Source organism: Phyllostomus discolor, chromosome 13 (assembly GCF_004126475.2).
Source record: "Phyllostomus discolor isolate MPI-MPIP mPhyDis1 chromosome 13, mPhyDis1.pri.v3, whole genome shotgun sequence".
NCBI lineage: Eukaryota > Metazoa > Chordata > Mammalia > Chiroptera > Phyllostomidae > Phyllostomus > Phyllostomus discolor.
Genome location: NC_040915.2, coordinates 57,211,902 through 57,229,344, shown reverse-complemented (window position 1 = coordinate 57,229,344; position 17,443 = coordinate 57,211,902). Strand labels below are relative to the sequence as shown.

Genomic DNA, 17,443 nt, shown 5'->3' with positions numbered 1-17,443 from the left:
TTGTGTCTCACTTTCCCAGGGCAGCCTGTGCTGGGGTTCCAGAGCCCGGGCTGTCTCACATGGGGCTGCCCGGAGCTTCCTCCCAGGGGGTGGTTTGTGGCAAGTGGACGCGCAGGCTGCGTGGGTGTGATGTGCAGGGCAGTGTCTGCAGTCAGCACAGGCCTCCATGCGCATCCGTGTGGGCCAGCCTTCCGGCGGCAAGCGTGTGCATGTTCACCTGCGCATGTGCCTAAGAGTCAGTATGTCCCGGCGTGTGGAGTCTGCACGTCTGTGGCTGTGCGTGCCTCTGACTGGACGAGCATCAGCTGTGTGCCCACCGTTGCTGCATTCGTCCTGCGTGTGTGTGGCTGCAGTGGGCGTCTGTGCCTGCATGTGTACACGTGAACATGTGTGATACACGTTTCTGCATGTCTACTCCTGACTGTGTTTGGGAAGTTTTTATCATGTCCCTGCGTGTGCGCACGCACATCTGCACACATGAGGGTGTGTGTAACCTCCTGTCCGCTTTCCTTGCCTGGAGCCACAGCCCCTCAGGCCTTCCTGCCTCTCCCGGCCCCAGAAGGCCCAGCTCCCTGCAGTCTCCGGGGCAGTGGTGGGCTGTGCTGGGCCTGCCCTCCATCCCTCCCCCCGCCACCTTCACCCCTCACCGCCTCAGCTACCTCCTCCCTGGCCTCCCTCCTGCCTTTCTGCCTACTCCCGCTCTGTCCCTTCTCCTCTCCTCTGTCTGCAGCCAGACGTAAGCCTGGCTCTGCTTTCTGCCCACTTTGCATGAGCCCCTCAACCTGGACCCTGCAGAGTGACACTGCCCCTTCTCAGGGCCCTGATTCAGCCCACAGTTGTCCTCGCCTGCGCTGCTGCCCCAGACTTCCCGCTGGTCTCCCTGCCTCGGTCTCCCTCTCATCTGGCTGCACAAACACCCACCCCGCACAACCCTGGCATGTCCCCTCCCTCCCTGATCACCAGCCTCCGGCGGCCCCCTCCTCAGGAAGTCTGCCTTTGAGCCACCCCCTCCCCCCAAGCCTGTGCCAGCTCTCCTGCCGCCAGCACCTCGCCCTAGATGTGCCCTCGCCCAGAGCCAGGCACCTCCCCGCCCCTGGCACCTGCAGGCCCTGGCCTTTTAGGTGAGGTGAGTACTTTCCAAGTCAACCCAGGAGCCCTGGGACAGGTGCCCACTGGCAGTGACACCGGATGGGCTGCAGGAGGCCCTCTGACTCTTTCCTGCCCCCTTATAGCCGCCTGCTTTTGAGCCCCTTGGTTTTCCTGGGGTGGCTGTGTGTTTAAGCTCTGCCTTCAAAAAAGGTTTTCTGATTCAGGTGTAAGTCACATAATATAAAATGCAGCATTTCAAAGTGACTGACTCAGTGGCATTTCATGCACTCAGTGTTGTATGAACATCACCTCTAGTTTCAAAACATTTTCATTAACTGCCCCCCCCCAAGGAAATCCCACACCCATGGGCTATCCCTCCCCACCCCTCCTTCCCCGGCCCCTGGTAACAACCAGTCTGCATTGTCTGCATGGATTTCCCTCTTCCTGGCGTTTCGCATAAATGGGATCATACAATAATTGACTGTTGATGTTTAGCCTTTTTCACTCAACATAATGTTGAGGTACACCCAGGTGGCGGTGTGTGTCAGCACTTCGCTCCTGTTCACGGCTTAGTAATATTCCACAGTATAGCCACCTCACTTTTTAACTCTTATCCATCGATGGACATGGGGCTTCTCACCTTTGCCTTCTTGACTGTGGGGGTGCCCAGCATTTGCTTTTAATGACACACTGTCTGCTTCTCTTCCTCGCACACTCAGTCTGTGGACAGGGCGCCCCAGGCCCCTTGCCCCTAGAGTGGCCACTGGTAGTCTCCTGGACAGAACGGGCTCTGATGGTCTCCCCCCCCCGACCAGGAGCTGCAGGATTTGTTTTTGTTTTTGTTTTTTTTTCAGATCAAAACAGATGCCCAGGGGTTCCTTGATGTCTCCATGACAACAAGAGGGGGGAGAAAGCAGGTCTCTCCGGCACCTGTCCCTGGTCATTTTCTCTAGGCCTGCAAGTGAGTCCCACCTCTGTGTCCCAGGGTCCCCTTGGGACCAGGGCTGTCATCTGCAGACAGCCGCATGGCGACCTGGGCCTGCTCCCCCGGTCTGTTGCCACTGTCTTCCCTGTTGAGCAGAGGTCCCGAGCTCCAGCTGCACTCGCTGCGCCGTGCAGCTGGTACCCAGAACGGGCTCCCAGCCCATCCCACTTCCTCCCTCGGTGCCCTCAGCCCCTCCTACCCTATCCTCACACTGCAGCTGAACTCAGGACTCCCCCTGTGAGTGCCGGGAAACCAGTCCAACCAGCAGAAAAGAAACTGCCATCACGTTCTGTGTAGCTGGGACTACACAGGACAGGCCGGGCTCCGACCAGGGACCCGAGGCTCCGGGAAATCGCTCAGTGTCCCTGGCGGCACCGGCCATGTTCTCTCCTTGCCTGCTGAGCAGGACCCGACCGCTGCCCGCTGGTGTCGGGAAGGTGGCTTTCCAAAGCAACGGACCCGTGAGATCCTGGCTCAGAAACACCAGATGCGTGAGAGAGGCCGGTCTCCTGGGTCTGACATAGCCCTGGGAGAGGGTTCTGGGTGATCCTGTTCGGCTCACAGTTGCACTGCTGGCCCCTAGGGCGCCACCAAGGCCAGGCCGGGGGGCGTCCGCCTCCTGTGGCCTGGGGCCATAAACATGCAGCAGCTTGACAAATGGGTCTCCAGGTCCATCCACATGTTGTGCGTTGGCCTGTGTGTCTGTTCACCATTCAGAACCTGGATGTCAAAACACATTCATGGTCATTCCGCTCACCTGTAAGCTCTGTCTTTCTTCCCGATCTATCCCCTACGCTGAGGCTGGTGCCCACACATGCAGTGAGTCACTTAAATGCAGGTTGAACGACAGGCTCAAAAGCACCTGTGATTTGTCTGGTTTTCAAAACGTAGGGTTGTCCCTGCACGTGAGCCGGGCCCCTCTCTGTGGGGCGGTCAGGTGGCACTTAGGTTGGGTTTGCTCTGATGTGAATTCTTTAAAGGAAGCCGGAGAAATGACTTCGCTCTTCATTTTTCAGTTCATTTCCCAGGAAAATGTTGACATCTGCAGTGAGTGAGAGAATAGATTTCGAACTGGTTTTAGAAAAGTTTTCACACAGGAAAAAGTCAGCGTCTTTGACATCGAGGCTTCCCCAAAAGGTCATGTGCTTTGGTGTGCTGTGAGGGACGCGGTTCTGCTGTCCTCGGGGAGAGGCGGCCGCAGAGGGCGTGGCGGAGGCTCCAGGCGACCCCGCTCCTGCCTGGCAGCGAGGTGGCCCCCCGTGGGGGCATTCAATGTGGGGCGGGGTCACGTCTGGGTCCTGCAGCCTGCAGGCCGCGGATGGCCTTCCCGGGGCTTCTGCAGGTGACCACACACCTACAACCATGCCTTCATCCTCTCACTCAGGATTCAGTGAGCATTCACCACTTTCGGGGCTGTGGGTGTGCTCCAGAGAAGGGTGCTGGGGAGTCACCACACAGCCCACACCCCCGGAGTTTATAGTCTGCCTGAGGAGACAACCCCACAGTTGCAAAACTTCACAGCTCTGAAGAGGGCTACCCAGGGGTAACGCGGTACTCTGGAAGGGTCGGGGGAGCAGGGGCGGGACCCTGCCTGGGGTGGAGGGGGATGAGGGAGGGCTTCCCCGAAGAGGTGAAGCTTGGACTGGACCTCGATGTCCAGGTGGCTGTTGAGAGGCGGAGTGTCCCAGCAGTGGGGACCGCCTGTGCAAGGGCCCTGGGCTGAGGACTGGACTCCCCTGAGCCCCGAGGGACTGAAGAGGGGCAGGAGGATGGCAGGCTGCCGAGGTGCGAGGGGGGCTGAGGCGGCGGGCAGGTCCTGGCGGCCGTGGCAGTGACTTGGGCTTTTCCCGAGTGGCGATGGGGAGCCGGGGCAGTGGGACGAGGCCATGTTGCACAGGCCCCTCACCAGCGAGCGGGGCCGCGACAGCAGCAAAGCTATTTTACAAATGACTCTGTGTCCCCCCCTTCCTCGCCTTCCTCCTTCTCTGGTCATTTCTGGCCACATCTGCTGTTCTCTGACCTTGTCCTGTAGGGTCTTGGTTGCACGTGGCTTTGTGCAGTCACCTGCACCCACGGAATTATGGCATCTCTTTTTCTGCATTCTGCATTCAAGGAAAGCGCTGCCTTTCAAGACCCGCACGAATATGACTTCCTCAGCCACGACCTCCTCCTTGCCCTGGCAGCCCCCCGCCCCACACCAGGGAGTGGGTCTCCTGTCTCCCCGCCGTGAGAGCCCTTTGTACTCCTTCCGGCTGAGCCTTTGCTCGCTCCCAGCTGTGTGACCTTCTGCCAAGTGTCCCACCTTGCAGGCCTCAGTTTCCCCATCTAGCAGACAGAGACGATGATTTCTGCCTCTGAAGGTGCTGGTGAGGAGTCCGGGAGCTCGCCTGTGTGAAACGCTTGGGACCGGGCCCGGCGCACAGAAGAGCCCCAGGAACACGCGATTGTCACCACTGGGCACACAACAGGGCACCGAACCATTTATGGCAAGACTGTGATGTTTCAAAACACGCAGTGTATGTTGTCATTGTGAGAAAAGGCAGGGCTCGCTGGACTTCCTGATCCCCGGTCGGTGCTGGGGGTTGTTTTATTTACAGTTACTTCTCTGTGCTTAGGGCTGCTACGGGACCCCACCCGGCTCTGCAGGGTGGTGAGCCCTCTGTGGTCACCTTGCCTGTCCCCTCACCTCACACAGAGGCCCTGGGCTCAGAGAGGGTGGCTGGGTGGAGGTGGGGTGGTTCCAGGCCAGCCCGAGAGTGGGCAGCAGGGCAGGTCCCTTGTCCCCCGGTCACTCACCTCACAAGAGATGTGTCGGCCCCCACTTGCTGCCTCCTCCTTGGCGTGCGGGCTCCCTGCGGGGGGGCCCCCCACCCCCCATCTAGGTGTGGGGGAAGGCGGTCGATAAGAGGTTCCTACACAGAAGTGAGTTCTCTCTCTCCTCAGCTGCACTTCCCTGAATGGGCGTCTGGGCTCCTTGGAAAGGGGATCAGTCATCTATTGGGGGGGGGGCGGGGTCGCTGGAGCAGAGGGGACGTGCCTCCTTGCCCCTGTGGATGCACCAGGTCCCTGAAGGGCTATGTCGCAGTTCGGGAGCCAAAGGATCCCCCGGCCCAGGATGACCTCGCTGACCTCATGGGTAGAGTCTTGCTCACCCCAGGTTTATGCAACAGCGTCTTTCCCAACCGTCCTCAAAGCCACCCTGTGACATAAGCAAACGTGAGCCTCCCCCCGCCCCAGCGGCTGGCGGGTGAGAGTTTATCAAGCGCCTGCCGAGGGCTAGGTGCTTCCGAGCACGATCTCGCTGAGCCGTGCTGACCGCCCTGCAAGGCAGCGTGTGCCACTGCGGTTTTCAAGAATGGAGACACAATGCACATGCACATACCACATGTGTCATTTGTACAGTGCATGGGCAGTGGTGTTCCGTGTAGGCACAAGACTGGGCAGCCATCAACACCGCCTAATTCAAAATCCCAGGAGAAACCCTGTACCCCTTAGCTGTCATCCTCACCCCCAGGCCACCGGCCCCCTCCCCTGGAAACCACGACCTGCCTCCTGTCTCTGCGGATGGGCTGCTCTGGACATTCCCTATGAAGGGACTCACAGGACACGTGGCCTTTTGTGAACGGCCACTTTCACTTAGCACGATGTTTGCAAGGTTCGTCTGCATCGTAGTAGGTACATACCTCACTCCGGCTTGTGGCTGGATGATAGTGTATTGCAGGGAGAGACTAGTGTAATTTCTTAAGAAGGGAGGGAGACAGAGAGAGAGAAAAACATGGATGCACCAGAGAAACATCGATCAGTTTCCTCTCGCACGCCCCCAACCCAGGCCCAGCCTGAAACCCAGGCACGTGCCCTGATGGGGAATCCAATCAGTGACCCCTCACTTTGCAGGAGGATGCCCAACCCACTGAGTCACACCAGTCGGGGCTGGACCACAATTTTTTAATCCATTTTCTGTTGCTGGACATGTGGGTTGCTCCCACTTTAGGGCCATTGCAAATAAATGCTGCTACGAACATTTGCGTGCAAGTTCTTGTGTAAACGCGCATTTTCCATTCTCTTGGTAGGTAGCTGGGCGTGGAACAGCTGGGTGTCTGACATCTCTGTGTTTAACCCTTGGAGGGACAGCCAGGCTCGCCTCCAGAGTGACGCGCATTGCACACTCACACCCGCAGCGTGCCAGCCAGGGCTCAGATTTCTGCACATCCTCTCCCGCGCCTGCCACTGTCTGTGATTACAGCCGCCCTGGTGGGTGTGAAGTGGCACCTCGGTGTGGTTTTGATCTGCATTTCCTTTTTGGCTAAGGATGATGCTGAACATCTTTTCATGCGCTTATTGACCATTTGTCTCGTATGGAGAAATGTCTATTCAAACCCTTTGCCCATTTTTGTTTTGGGTTTTTTTTTTTTAAGTATAATTTTCATTTTGTGTTTTTCCAGAAGACTTTTCTTCAGTCCTTAAGGACGTAGCTCTTTATGTGGGCTTTGGTGGAGCTCGTGGGGCAGCACCTCGGGTCTGTGCTGGGGTGGGGGTGTTCGGTCCTCCCGGGCCTCGTGGGGATGATTGCAGACCCCCTCGCTGTGGACGGCACAGCTCACAGGGGGGGCGTGGTTTCGGTCCAGCCTGGGGAGCGCACAGGCCTCAAAGACACTCACTTCGGAAACGCACCCAACAGCTGCGGCCTCTCCTGTGTTTCAAGTGACGTCGCCACGGCCTTGCCCTTGGGCACGTGTCCGTTGTGGCTGGCTCAGTGAATGGGCTGCCCATGGCTGCGGCATTTTTTGGCAAGAGAGTTGTTCCTTCTTTTCTTGGTCATCTTGGAAGCAAGGGCCCGAGAGAGGCGCCTTTGTCCATTTTTGAATTGTGTTGTTTGTCTCTCGATTGTCAGTCATGTCACTGTCGTCTACAGAGGGGAAACAGGCGGAGAGGGGGTGAGCCTGGGTCAAGAACACCAGGCCTGCACGCAGGTGGATTGGCCTCCGCCTCCCACCCAGCAGGCCGGGGGCCACTGCCTCCCCCCCCACGCCCTTTTACAAGGGGAGTGGCCTGCAATTCCGCCCCGCCCCCCAGGCCGCCCCGGGTTCTGCCCCTGCAGAGGGTGCGCCAGGGAGCAGAGTTCTGAGGAACCGGGCCGGCCCGCTCTTCCCCTCCAGATCACGCGGAACTGGCTGACACGGCCCTGGAAGCGGGGAGAGCTCGGGTCCTGTGGTCAGGGAGCCTATTTATACTAACTGGGCCGTGTCGCAAGCTTTTCCTGCTGGCGACAGGGACGTCACTGGGTGCTGACCTCACCAGAAGTGCTGACGCATCTTTCCTTCACGCTTCACTCGGATGGGCAGCCGGGCCTCCCCACCTCGGGGCCACTCCGTGCCCTCCTGCTCATCGCTGCCCCCTCCCACCCAGCTCTGGAATCTCCCCCAGTGTCCCTTCTTCCTGTAGCCCTGCACCACGCCCTCTTCTCGTAAGCCGTGACGGGCTGAATGGTGTCCCTCTAACCCATACGCTGGTTGAAGTCCAAACCTCTAGTACCTCAGAATGTGAATGTGTGTGGAGGTGGCGCCTGATCAAGGTAACATGAGGTCACAGGGGGACCTTCATGTCATACGACTGAGGACCTTGTAAGAAGAGGAGATTAGGACACAGACACACACACAGACCCAGGAAGGATCGTGTGAGGAGACGATGGGAGGGCAGCCATGTGCGAATCAAGGAGAGAGGCCGCAGGACGGAGTCGACCTTGCTGACACCTTGACCTCAGACTCCGAGCTCCAAGGCTGTGAGGACATACCTTTCTATGACATGAGCTGCCCAGCCTGCGGGATAGGGTACGGCACCCTGGGCAGGACAATGCAGGAGCCCTTCCTGCCGCTGGCAGCCCAGGCCCTGGGGCTCGCGCAAGTGCTGCTCTGAGCCCGGTCTTTCGGATTCCCCGGCCCTGGCTGGTTGGACACCCTGCTTCTCTTCAATGTGACCACGCATAGTGACCTCAGGCAGTGACCTCACATCGCTGGGCCTGAGAGGCTTCTGTAAACTGGAGAGAGGATTGGTCTCCCTGGACCAGGGGGAAGGGGAAGGATGGAAAGCCTCGGCTGTCCCCCAGAGGTGGGGGTTGGTCAGCGGTGGCCGAGAGGGGCTAGAAGCTCTCTGACCAGACCCAGCCCTGGAGCCAGGCCCCGGGCTTCTCCGATTTCCAATTTCCTCGTTCAAGGGAGCCGAACGCCCCTGCCCACCGGCCGCTCCCTCTCTCACGGGGCTGTTGCAAAATGAGATCGGGGATGTGAAACGAAGAAGGACCCCGACTTGGCATGGGCGCAGGAAGCAGCCTTGCGGGGGTGGGCACAGAAATGAGGAATTTGGTGGCAGCAACATTCTCAGGAGGAGAATCCAGAACTGGCCCTCAGGCGATGGTGGGGTGAGTGGGCATGGTGCAATGAGCACCCGGCGGGGGTGCCAGGGAGCGGGCGGGGGCTGCAGGGCCTCCCGCCGGGCCTGGGAGTGGCTGTGTGCACTGCTGGGCTCTCAGCACCTGGCCGTGGCTGACACAGAGCAGGGGATTGACTGCCGGATGCAGAAAGGATCGACGGTCGTCTCTACAGAGGAAAGACAGAAGGGAACTGCTTTGGGGGTCAGAATGGGTGCTAGGTGGGGACAGACGGGAGAGTGTCAGCCCTGGCCACCTGCACCCCTCCCCACTGGGGGCCCACCCTGGCTTCCCAGCCTCCTGACGCCCTCTTCCCTTCGAGGCTCCTGAGGGTGCCGGCCAGGGACCTCCTTCCAGGCCTGGCAAATGCGCGGGGCCCTCCAGTCACAGCCCGCAGGCCTGTGCCAGCCCCTCTGTCTTCTTGTCTGCCTCACCTGGGCCTCAGTTTGCCTCGGGGTGAAGTAGCCCCCCCCCCCCCCAGCCGGTGAGGCCTTGCCTCCAGGGCCCCTCCATTCCGAAGTTGACAAGCCTGTGAGACACAGAGGACCAGCCCATGATCACTATCTTTCAGAGAAAGTGAAACCTGATCCCCAACCGTCACCGCGGCGACTCCCCTTCCCCGGTTTCCCCTCTGAGCTCATCGCTTCCCCATCTCCTCCACCCCCCACCCCACGACAGCCCCCCCACCCGCCAGTACTTGGAATTAGACTTTCATCTTTCCTTTTTCCTTCAAAGAACTTTTGCCTTTTATGTCCATGACGGCAGCAGCCCTGTGAGGTGGGCTGGGAAACGCTTTTCAAATCCTCATTTTACAGGTGGGGCCCCGAGGCCCAGAGAGGTGAATCAAGCTGCCTCAGGTCATGTAGTAGCGAGTCAGTGGGCTCGAGCCTCATCTCCAGGTCCACCTGCTCCGAGTGCCTGGCTCTCCCCGGGGGACCGGTCTGCAGGGAAAGGGCCGGCCGCTGCAGTGGGCCTGGGCTGGGCCGGGGCCTGCTCGGGGGAAGGAGGCAGCCAGGAGCCCCGCTGGGGGCGTGGAGGTCCTGGGGCCAGAACCACAATCTCGGGGCTGCCAGCCTGGGTCTGGCTCTGTGCCCAGAGCCCGGTGGTTTCCGCTCACAGATGTCCCAACAGCCCCGGCAGGAGGGCGGGAAGGGTGCTCAAGAAGGAAGATGTCTTGCTCCCCTCGGCCCCAAACCACACTGGCCTGCGCCCCGTGAGGCCGACGGCTGCTGGGCCGAGACCAGCCCTCGGGCAGCCAAGGGGCCAGGCTGGCAGGCTTCCCCTCTGTCCCAGGCCCGGCACCTTGCGGATGGCGTGGACCCCCTTGCTCCTCGTTCGCCCCAGGAAGGCTGAGGCTGCAGTTTGCATCACCCTTGGGCGTGGGGCTGACCTCGAAGAACGAATTCGAAGAAAACGGGAGGAGGAGCAGGCATGCCACTGTGCCCAGCACCCATTGGCTCGTGGAAACTTTGGTTTTTGGGGTCATGTTCCCAGAAGGCCTGCCCTCCCCCCTCCCCCTCCCCACCCACCTCACGAGGTGTTGGCCAATCGCTCTGGCAGGCAATAAAGTGGCTGTCAGCCCGCAGGACTCCCAGCCTGGAGGTGTCATCCCCAGCAGGCACAGGCCAGAGCTTGGACACCCAGCATGTGGGCACAGCACACGAGGAGGGCGCTGCTCAGTAAGTACTTCCTTCCTCCCCACCAGCACCCGCTTTCTCTGAACCATGGGTGCCGGCGGGAAGCAGGGGTACCTTCTGTCCTGGGGGAGCTGGGGAGACCAGGCACTGGCCAGGAGGATGCTGATATGGAAAGAGAGCCAGGAGGTCAGGCAAAGAGAGGGGTCCACTGAGAACACAGCATCTTCACAGGGTGGAGAACGGGTATCCCAGGAGGGCTTCCAGGGGGAGGCAACATAAAGGCAACTCAGGGAGCCAGGGAGTAAGGGAAGGGGACGAATTAGGAGAGGGGCTGGGGCAGCAGGGGGAGGTGGGAGCTGTGCTGTGTAGAGGAGGAAGCTGCAGAAGCTGAGCAGAAAAACGGTGCAGTGTCTGGAGGGGCCTCCTTCTTGCCTTGATTTGCAGGGTCTGGGATGAACAGACCCAGTCAGCCAGGCCCAGGGGCTCTGGAGCCCACACAATCACACAGCACACATAGCCACACCCACAGGGTGACACACACACCAAGCCATGTGACATCATCCAGAGCCCTCAATCTCACCAACCTGGGAGCCCCCTCATGCAGCCCGGGATGGGCCACAGCTGCTCCCCTGAGCCTCACACAGACCTGGCGGATGCCCGCCAGACAGACGCCCTGGTCCCACCTGCACAGTCGGCAGATCCCTGGGGAGGTGGTGAGAGGTGCGCCGTGGTCGCTGTGCCTGGGTGCCCAGCCCCTCCACCCTCCCCAGCAGCGTCTTCCCCAAGGGGCCGGATGGTTCTTAGGAAGCGAGCATGGTGTCACTGCCTTCCGGGCCATTGCACCACAGGCCCCTTCCGACCACGTGGCTGCCGGTGGGTGGGGGGAGGCAGAGGAGCCATAACTGAGCTCGGCCCCTCAGAGTGTTCTGCCAGGCCCTCAGCATCCCTGTGAGCCTGTCAGGAGTGGCCACTTATGGAGAGAGGAGGAGGCTCAAGGTTGGGGGAGTGGCTTGCCTTGCATAACTTGGGCAACCCTTCTTCAGCTCAGGTCCTGTGGCAGAGGGCCCTGTGGCAAGAGCTACCCCTAGCTGGAGGTCTTGCAGACAGCTGCCTGCCTGGGCCGCCCCATGTCAGCTCCTGAGGTAGGTAGGCTTGACAGGCACAGGAGCTCCAACCAGGCCCCACGACCTGCTCCTAAAGGCCTACGTGGTGAATCGCTGCCGCTGTTTCAGGTGCTGGGCAGTAACTCACTGGACAGGTGTCAGTGGCCCCAGCAGGTGCTCCTGTGCACACAAACACCCAGTCCCACCCTCCACAGCACGGAGGCTGGATGGCGGGCTGCACCCTCTGAGCACCCTCCCCCCAAAAGCTGACCTCCCAGGGCTTCCTTGCCAAGTCAGGTGACACCCCCTTTCTCTGCCCCAGGTCTGATCCTCAGACTCCTGTTTCTGAACCCAGTGGCCACGGGCAGCTGCTCGGGCAATGGCCAAGAGCTCCTCGAGAAGCTCCAGCGTCAGGTGGACCTCATGCAAGACACCAGCCGGTTCCTGGACCACTATGTGAGCGCCCAGCCCCCGGGGATCTGAGCCTCCGAGAACTTTGGGGTTAGGGCATGACTAAGCCCCAGAGAGGACTGGGCCCAACTCCCATTTGCTCAGCCCCAACTCAGTATGGGGTGGGGGTGGAGAAACTGAGTCCTGATGTTATTCCAGGACCATGCCAAACATCCGAGGCCTAACCCTAGCTCCCCTAGCTCAGGGGCCCGGAGTGTGAACCCCGGTCACGTGACCCCATCCCTCCGTTTGTCCAGCGTGTTTAGTGCACCCCTATTGCAAGCCTAGCTCGGGGCTCCCAAGGTGCTGCAGTGAACAAAACAGTCTGCTTTCCTAAAGCTCACGGTCACCTTCCCACAGACACGCCCCACACCACAATCACCACGTGTGTGGTCACCCCTGCAACCCTCTGGCCCTGCCTGCAGTGACCAGGGTGTCCTCTCCCCTCTTGGGCCTTAGCATCTGGATCTGTACAATGGGCAGCTTGGAGAGGGGCTGGACACGGTCAAGCATTTCAAGGCTGACCAGAGCAGGCGTGCCTGTGTGTGTGTGGTGCGGGCTCCAGCACTCACCCCCCGATTCTCCTCCCCCCAGATCCGCATCCAAGGCCTTGACAAGTCTGGACTGAAAGAGCGCTGCCAAGAGCACCCCGGGGTCTTTCCTAGCGAGCAGGACCTGCAGGAGCTCAGCAGGAGGGACTTCCTGCGGACTCTCAACACCATACTTGGCCATGTCTTACCCAGACTGGTTACTTTCCAGAAGGACCACCCCAAAGTCGAGGACTTGGGGATGGTGACGAGGTATATCCGTGGGATCAGGGACAACATCCACTGCATGGACCAGCTGCTTCGAGGCTCCTCGGAGATGGCCAAACCCACCCGGGCCAGCCCGGGGACCTGGCCACCACACACGCCTGCCCCAGGCGCCTTTCAGCGCAAGTTGGAGGGCTGCCGGTTCCTGCGCGGCTACCACCGCTTCATGCACTCCGTGGGCCAGGTCTTCCGCAGGTGGCGGGAGACCCTGAGCCGGAGGAGCCGGAGACACAGCCCCCAGTGGGTTCTGCAGAAGGGGATTCACAGGATGCCACCCTCTATGAGGGGCAAGAGGCTCGTGCCCAGGGGGCAGCTGCCCCGGTAGCCTTAGGGACCCTGCAGCAGGTGAAGGATCAGCAGGTGCTCCTCGGGATGGTGCCACCTCAGGGTCTCCGGACCTGCGTCCCACCTGTCAGAAGTGCACTTTAAGGGGTGAGAGCCAGGTGGGCTCCTCTACCCCCTCCCAGGTTGGGGGCAGGATCAGACCATCACGCCTCCCCAGCCGTGAGTTCCCCAGTCCCAGTGGGGTGACTGGGTCAGGCCACGCGGGGCCAACTTTCCATTGATTCAGGGGTCTGATGACACAGGCTGACTCACGGCCAGACTGACTGCCCCCCCTTCCCCCCGACTCTCCTCCCCGGAGGTCTGCCGGCCCTTCCTTCTCATGACTTGCAGAGCTGTTGCCCCCAGACTTCCTCCTTTCCATGGTGGCTTGCTTCCAAGGGGGAGGTCAGGGTCTGAGCTGGCCTCCTATGCCTCATCGCCAGCCTCAGACCAGACACCTGGATGTCTGGGTGACCTCACTTTAGGCAGCTATGACAGGGGCACAGTGTCATGTAAGAAGCACTGATCTGGGAGGTCCAAGGAAAGGGGCTCAGGTGCTGGCTTGGGCCCTAACTCACTGTGTGGCCTCAGGCAAGCCACTTAACCTCTCTGGACCTCAATTTTGCTTTTGTGAAACGAAGGGGTTGGGGGCCATGCAAAGCCCTCTCTGCCTGTCAGCTGCTGGAACTCCATGACATAGGGTGGATTTCAAATTCTTTCCATAAATCGGGACACGCGGTGCAAATGGACAGGGGTGCAGACTGAGGTCTTTGCAGGAGACTTTCCAGTGTCTAGCCTGGTCTTGGGTTCTGGCTGCTGAGTGCTCCCCCTGGTGGTGTATCTTGGAATTTTCTCATGCTGAAACCATTGTCCACCTGAAGGGTTATGGGTCAATTCCTTGCAGGGACAGAATTAATTTATCAATTTTTATCAGTTTTTATCTGTTTTTTAATTTATGAGGATTATTTATGATGTATATTTAATGTTAATATTGTGCCAACATATATTTAAAACTTGCCTGGTTTCTAAAGCCCCTGTGTCTCTCTGTTGCTTTGTGGGGGAGGATTTGGGGTAGGCTGGCCTCTTGGAGAGGGGGTGGTCCCTAGGTGGCCAGGCCACAGGCAGCTACCATCTGAGCGGCCCCAGCCCTCCGTCTGAGTCCCTGAGCACTGGAGCTCTTTGTCTGTCCAGGGAGGGAAGTCTCATGCGCCACTCTGACTGTGGGGGCGTCTCAAACACAGACAAAGAGTTTGTTGTGTCTGAACAGGTTGCCCTTGAGACGATGCAAACCAGGGGCGCCCGGGGTTTGGGAGCATGAGGTGGGGGGGATGCAGGCTGGGGTGTCTGGCTTGCTTTGGCCCCTGTGGGTGTGTGGCTGGGGGGTATGCTGATGTGTGTCACATGAAGCGAACAAGATAATAACAGATCCTGCCTCAGATGTGGCCTGTGACCTTGTTGTGTGCTTAAAGTGGCTTCCTGAAGAGCTGTAGGGGGGTGGGGATTCCATCTGGTCCCCAGAAAACTGGGCTGCCTCCCAATGGCACCACCTCAGGAGGGGTACCTGTAGGCTGATGGATGATATGCTAAGGCAGATGCTACAAAGGAAGGGTTAATTTTTTTTAAGAGTTTAATTTATTTATTTTCAGAGAGGGAAGTGAAGGAGACAGAGAGAAAGAGAGAGAGAGAGAGAAACATCAATGTGCAGTTGCTGGGGGTCATGGCCTACAACCCAGGAATGTACCCTGACTGGGACTCGAACCTCCAGCACTTTGGTTCGCAGCCCGCGCTCAATCCACTGAGCTACGCCAGCCAGGGCAGGAAGGGTTAATTTAATGGAAGCCCATGAACTTGACCTGGATCAGTCCCCGCCTAGTCCTACTTCCTGGGATTGGGGCCAAAGGTGGAAACAGGACTTGATAACAAAAGTGGAGGAGATCCCCATGTGGGACTCTCTCCAACAGATACGATCCACTTGCCAGATGAGAAGACTGAGGCTCAGAGAGTTGGAGTCACCTGCCCATGTCCTCAGGGCAGTTTGCTGCAGGCGAGCACATTTTGAATTTGGGTCTGTTAGGTGCCAGGGTGGGAGCGTCTTCCTGTTACCTGTCAGCCTCTGTAGCTCTGCTGACAGTTTCACGAGTCCCTGAGGGCACAGAGCTGCCAGGTGAGGGGCTGGCAGACAACAGACAAACGAAAGTGCTAACAGGTGCATCTGAGGCGGCGGTGCCAGCTCGGCAAAAACAAAGCAGTGTGATGTAATAGAGAGTGCGAGAGCCAAGTGATGTGGGTGGTCAGCGTGGCATCTGAAAGAGGTGACATCCACTCTGCAGTCTAAAGGATACAGGTGCCTCCAGGTGGCACGGTTAGGGCAAAGGTTCGAGCAGTTGAGGATTGGAGTTATCAGAAAGGCCCAGAGGGAATTATCTCACTCCAGGTCACAGCTTCCCAGGTCACAGGGCAGGGCTTGGGCTACACAGCCCCCAACTCCCAACCGGCCGTCCTGCTGCGCAGCGGCCCGAAGTGGTCCAGGCTATTTCGGAAGTACCTGGTAAGCGTTCTCCACTGCCCCCCACTGGACTCTCCCTTTTACTCGTGTTCCTTCCACGCTGGCCACCGTTGGGCAGGCTCTGTCCTCCTGCGCTGCCTCTGCCTATGCCGTTCCCTCTGTCTGGAATGCTGTTTTCACGGTCTGGGCCCAGCAACTTGGTGATTTGTCCTCTCAAAACCGCCCCATCAGCAGGAGGGCGTTTGCATTACCGTCCACTTCCCTCACTGGCCTGGGGCTGCAGAGCAGACCACGCCTGCTGCTCTCTGCTGTGTCCAGCACCCAGCACAGCGTCCGCACTCAGCAGGGGCTCGACGGAGAGCAAGGCAGAAGAGGACGTCAAAGCGCTGCAGAGCGTGCCGGGCAGTCTGGCTCAGAGAGGTGCCACCCAGGTGCTGTCAACAGCAGACGGCCTCTTTTCTGCCCTGGCCCCGCATGGGCTTGGGGGCTTCCCTCAGGCTGGACTGCTGGGGAGCTGTGGGTGGGAGGTGGCAACTGGAAGCCAGGCGCACTCAGGCTCTCGCAGTGGAAGGCCAGCTGGCGCTGCGGCGCGAGTGCTGCTGCCCACGGAGAGGGCACACTGGTCCTTGGAGGAAGAACTGGGAAGCCCAGGCTGGCCGTCCCCCACCTCTGGCTGGGCCCCTCCCAGCCCCCTGCTCCGTGGGTGAGCCGCAGGAGAGGGGTCTGGGGATGGCTTAGAGCTGGCGCGGCACCCCCCCCCACAGAAAGCAGATCAAGGATCTCCAGGCTCTGGGGCCAGGGTCTCAGGGGTCTCACCTGTGAGGGTTCGTCACCGCCACACTGTCTCCTGATGAGACTACAGTGGCAGGTGTCCCCAGACTGCTGTTTCCAGCCTGGTTCTCTCCAAACCCAGATCCATAGACTCAGCTGCCAGGAACACCCATGGGCGCCTCCAGGCCAAGCTCACACCGAGCCTCACACCTTTCTGCTTCCCGGATGCCCCCACTGAAGTTCCAGAACCCCAGCCCACTCCCTTCTTTTCCCGCGGCCTCTCCTCTCCTCTCTTCCTGTTGACCACAGAGCCCTACACTTTGTCTCTGGTGCACGCCCTCTTTTCTCCCTGCGGCCACCGGGTCCCAGCTCCCTGGACAAGGTCTAAAATCTCACCCGCATGTCTCCTGTTCACGAACCTTCGATGACTCCCTCCTGTCCAACTGCCCGTGGCATCAATCCCCAAGTCCTCATCACCGCACGCCAGGCCAACACCGCCGGCCCATCTCACGCACTCAGCTGGCATCCTGACCGCCCCACTGCCTGCATTTCCCCCCCTACCCACCCAGAGGGTCTGTGCACATGTCCCCTCCTTCTTGACTGCCCCGATCCAGGGGGGCTTGTGGGGCTTCCCTGGGCTGAGGGCAGCTTGCAGGGGGTCAGGTCCGGAGCCAGGACGACCCCTCTCTGATCTCCCTGGTCCCACACAAACAGCACCCGCTGCTGTGAGACAGCGGTTCCCAAGGGCCGCTGCTGTGATGGGCAGCTGGGCAGGGTTCTAACAGTAGCTTTCGTGCCACGGAGTGTGTCGACCCCCCATGAGGCACATTTCCCTCGGAGCAGAGTTCCGCCACAGTGAATGCTCTCCACCACGGCTTGAGAGAAGGGAAAGAGTGGCCCTGGGCCACGGGGGCGCCGACACAGGCTGGGGAGACAGAGGAGTCCTCATGCGAACCTGCTGCTGAAATCGACTCCACGCCAGGTTTTCTGTTTCAAGCTTTCAGGGTGACAGTCATAGCCCCTTAGTCAATGCTGCCTCATGGGAAGTCCCCGGGAAGGAGGGCCCGGAGGCCGGGAAACTGCAGGGGAAAGGCGGGAACGGGGTCCTGGCACGTATTGCCCTCCTGCAAGTCAAGCTCACGGCCCGCGAATGGCGGAGCCAGGTCTTTGGCCTCCATGCCCTGGTTGCCTTCGCTGCCACCAGTTCTAAGGTGATTTCCCCCCTCTTCTCGTGGGATGAGAAAGTGCTTGAGGGTTAAACAGAAAGAGTCGAAACCCCAGCTCCCCTGCCCTTAAGCCGTGTAACCTCCCAGACTGGGCCTCAGCTTCCCCCTCTGTACAA

The 17,443-nt window shown here is 59.8% G+C and overlaps 1 protein-coding gene across 1 annotated transcript; it reads left to right on the top strand.

Annotated features, from left to right (window-relative positions):
• The first annotated feature begins 10,745 nt into the window (after positions 1 to 10,745).
• OSM (oncostatin M) lies at positions 10,746 to 13,796 on the top strand. The gene is made up of 3 exons (XM_036013653.1): positions 10,746 to 10,848; positions 11,510 to 11,694; positions 12,283 to 13,796. The coding sequence occupies exons 1-3, from the start codon at positions 10,746 to 10,748 to the stop codon at positions 12,823 to 12,825; spliced, it is 831 nt and encodes a 276-aa protein (XP_035869546.1). The 3' UTR covers positions 12,826 to 13,796.
• Positions 13,797 to 17,443: the final 3,647 nt, after the last annotated feature.

Coding starts and splice junctions, on each gene's coding strand:
- OSM (XM_036013653.1), top strand. CDS start 10,746: ATGGGCCACAGCTGCTCCCCTGAGCCTCACACAGACCTGGCGGATGCC. Junction 10,849..11,509: donor GGCAGATCCCTGGGGAGGTG/GTGAGAGGTGCG, acceptor CCAAAAGCTGAC/CTCCCAGGGCTTCCTTGCCA. Junction 11,695..12,282: donor GCCGGTTCCTGGACCACTAT/GTGAGCGCCCAG, acceptor TCCTCCCCCCAG/ATCCGCATCCAAGGCCTTGA.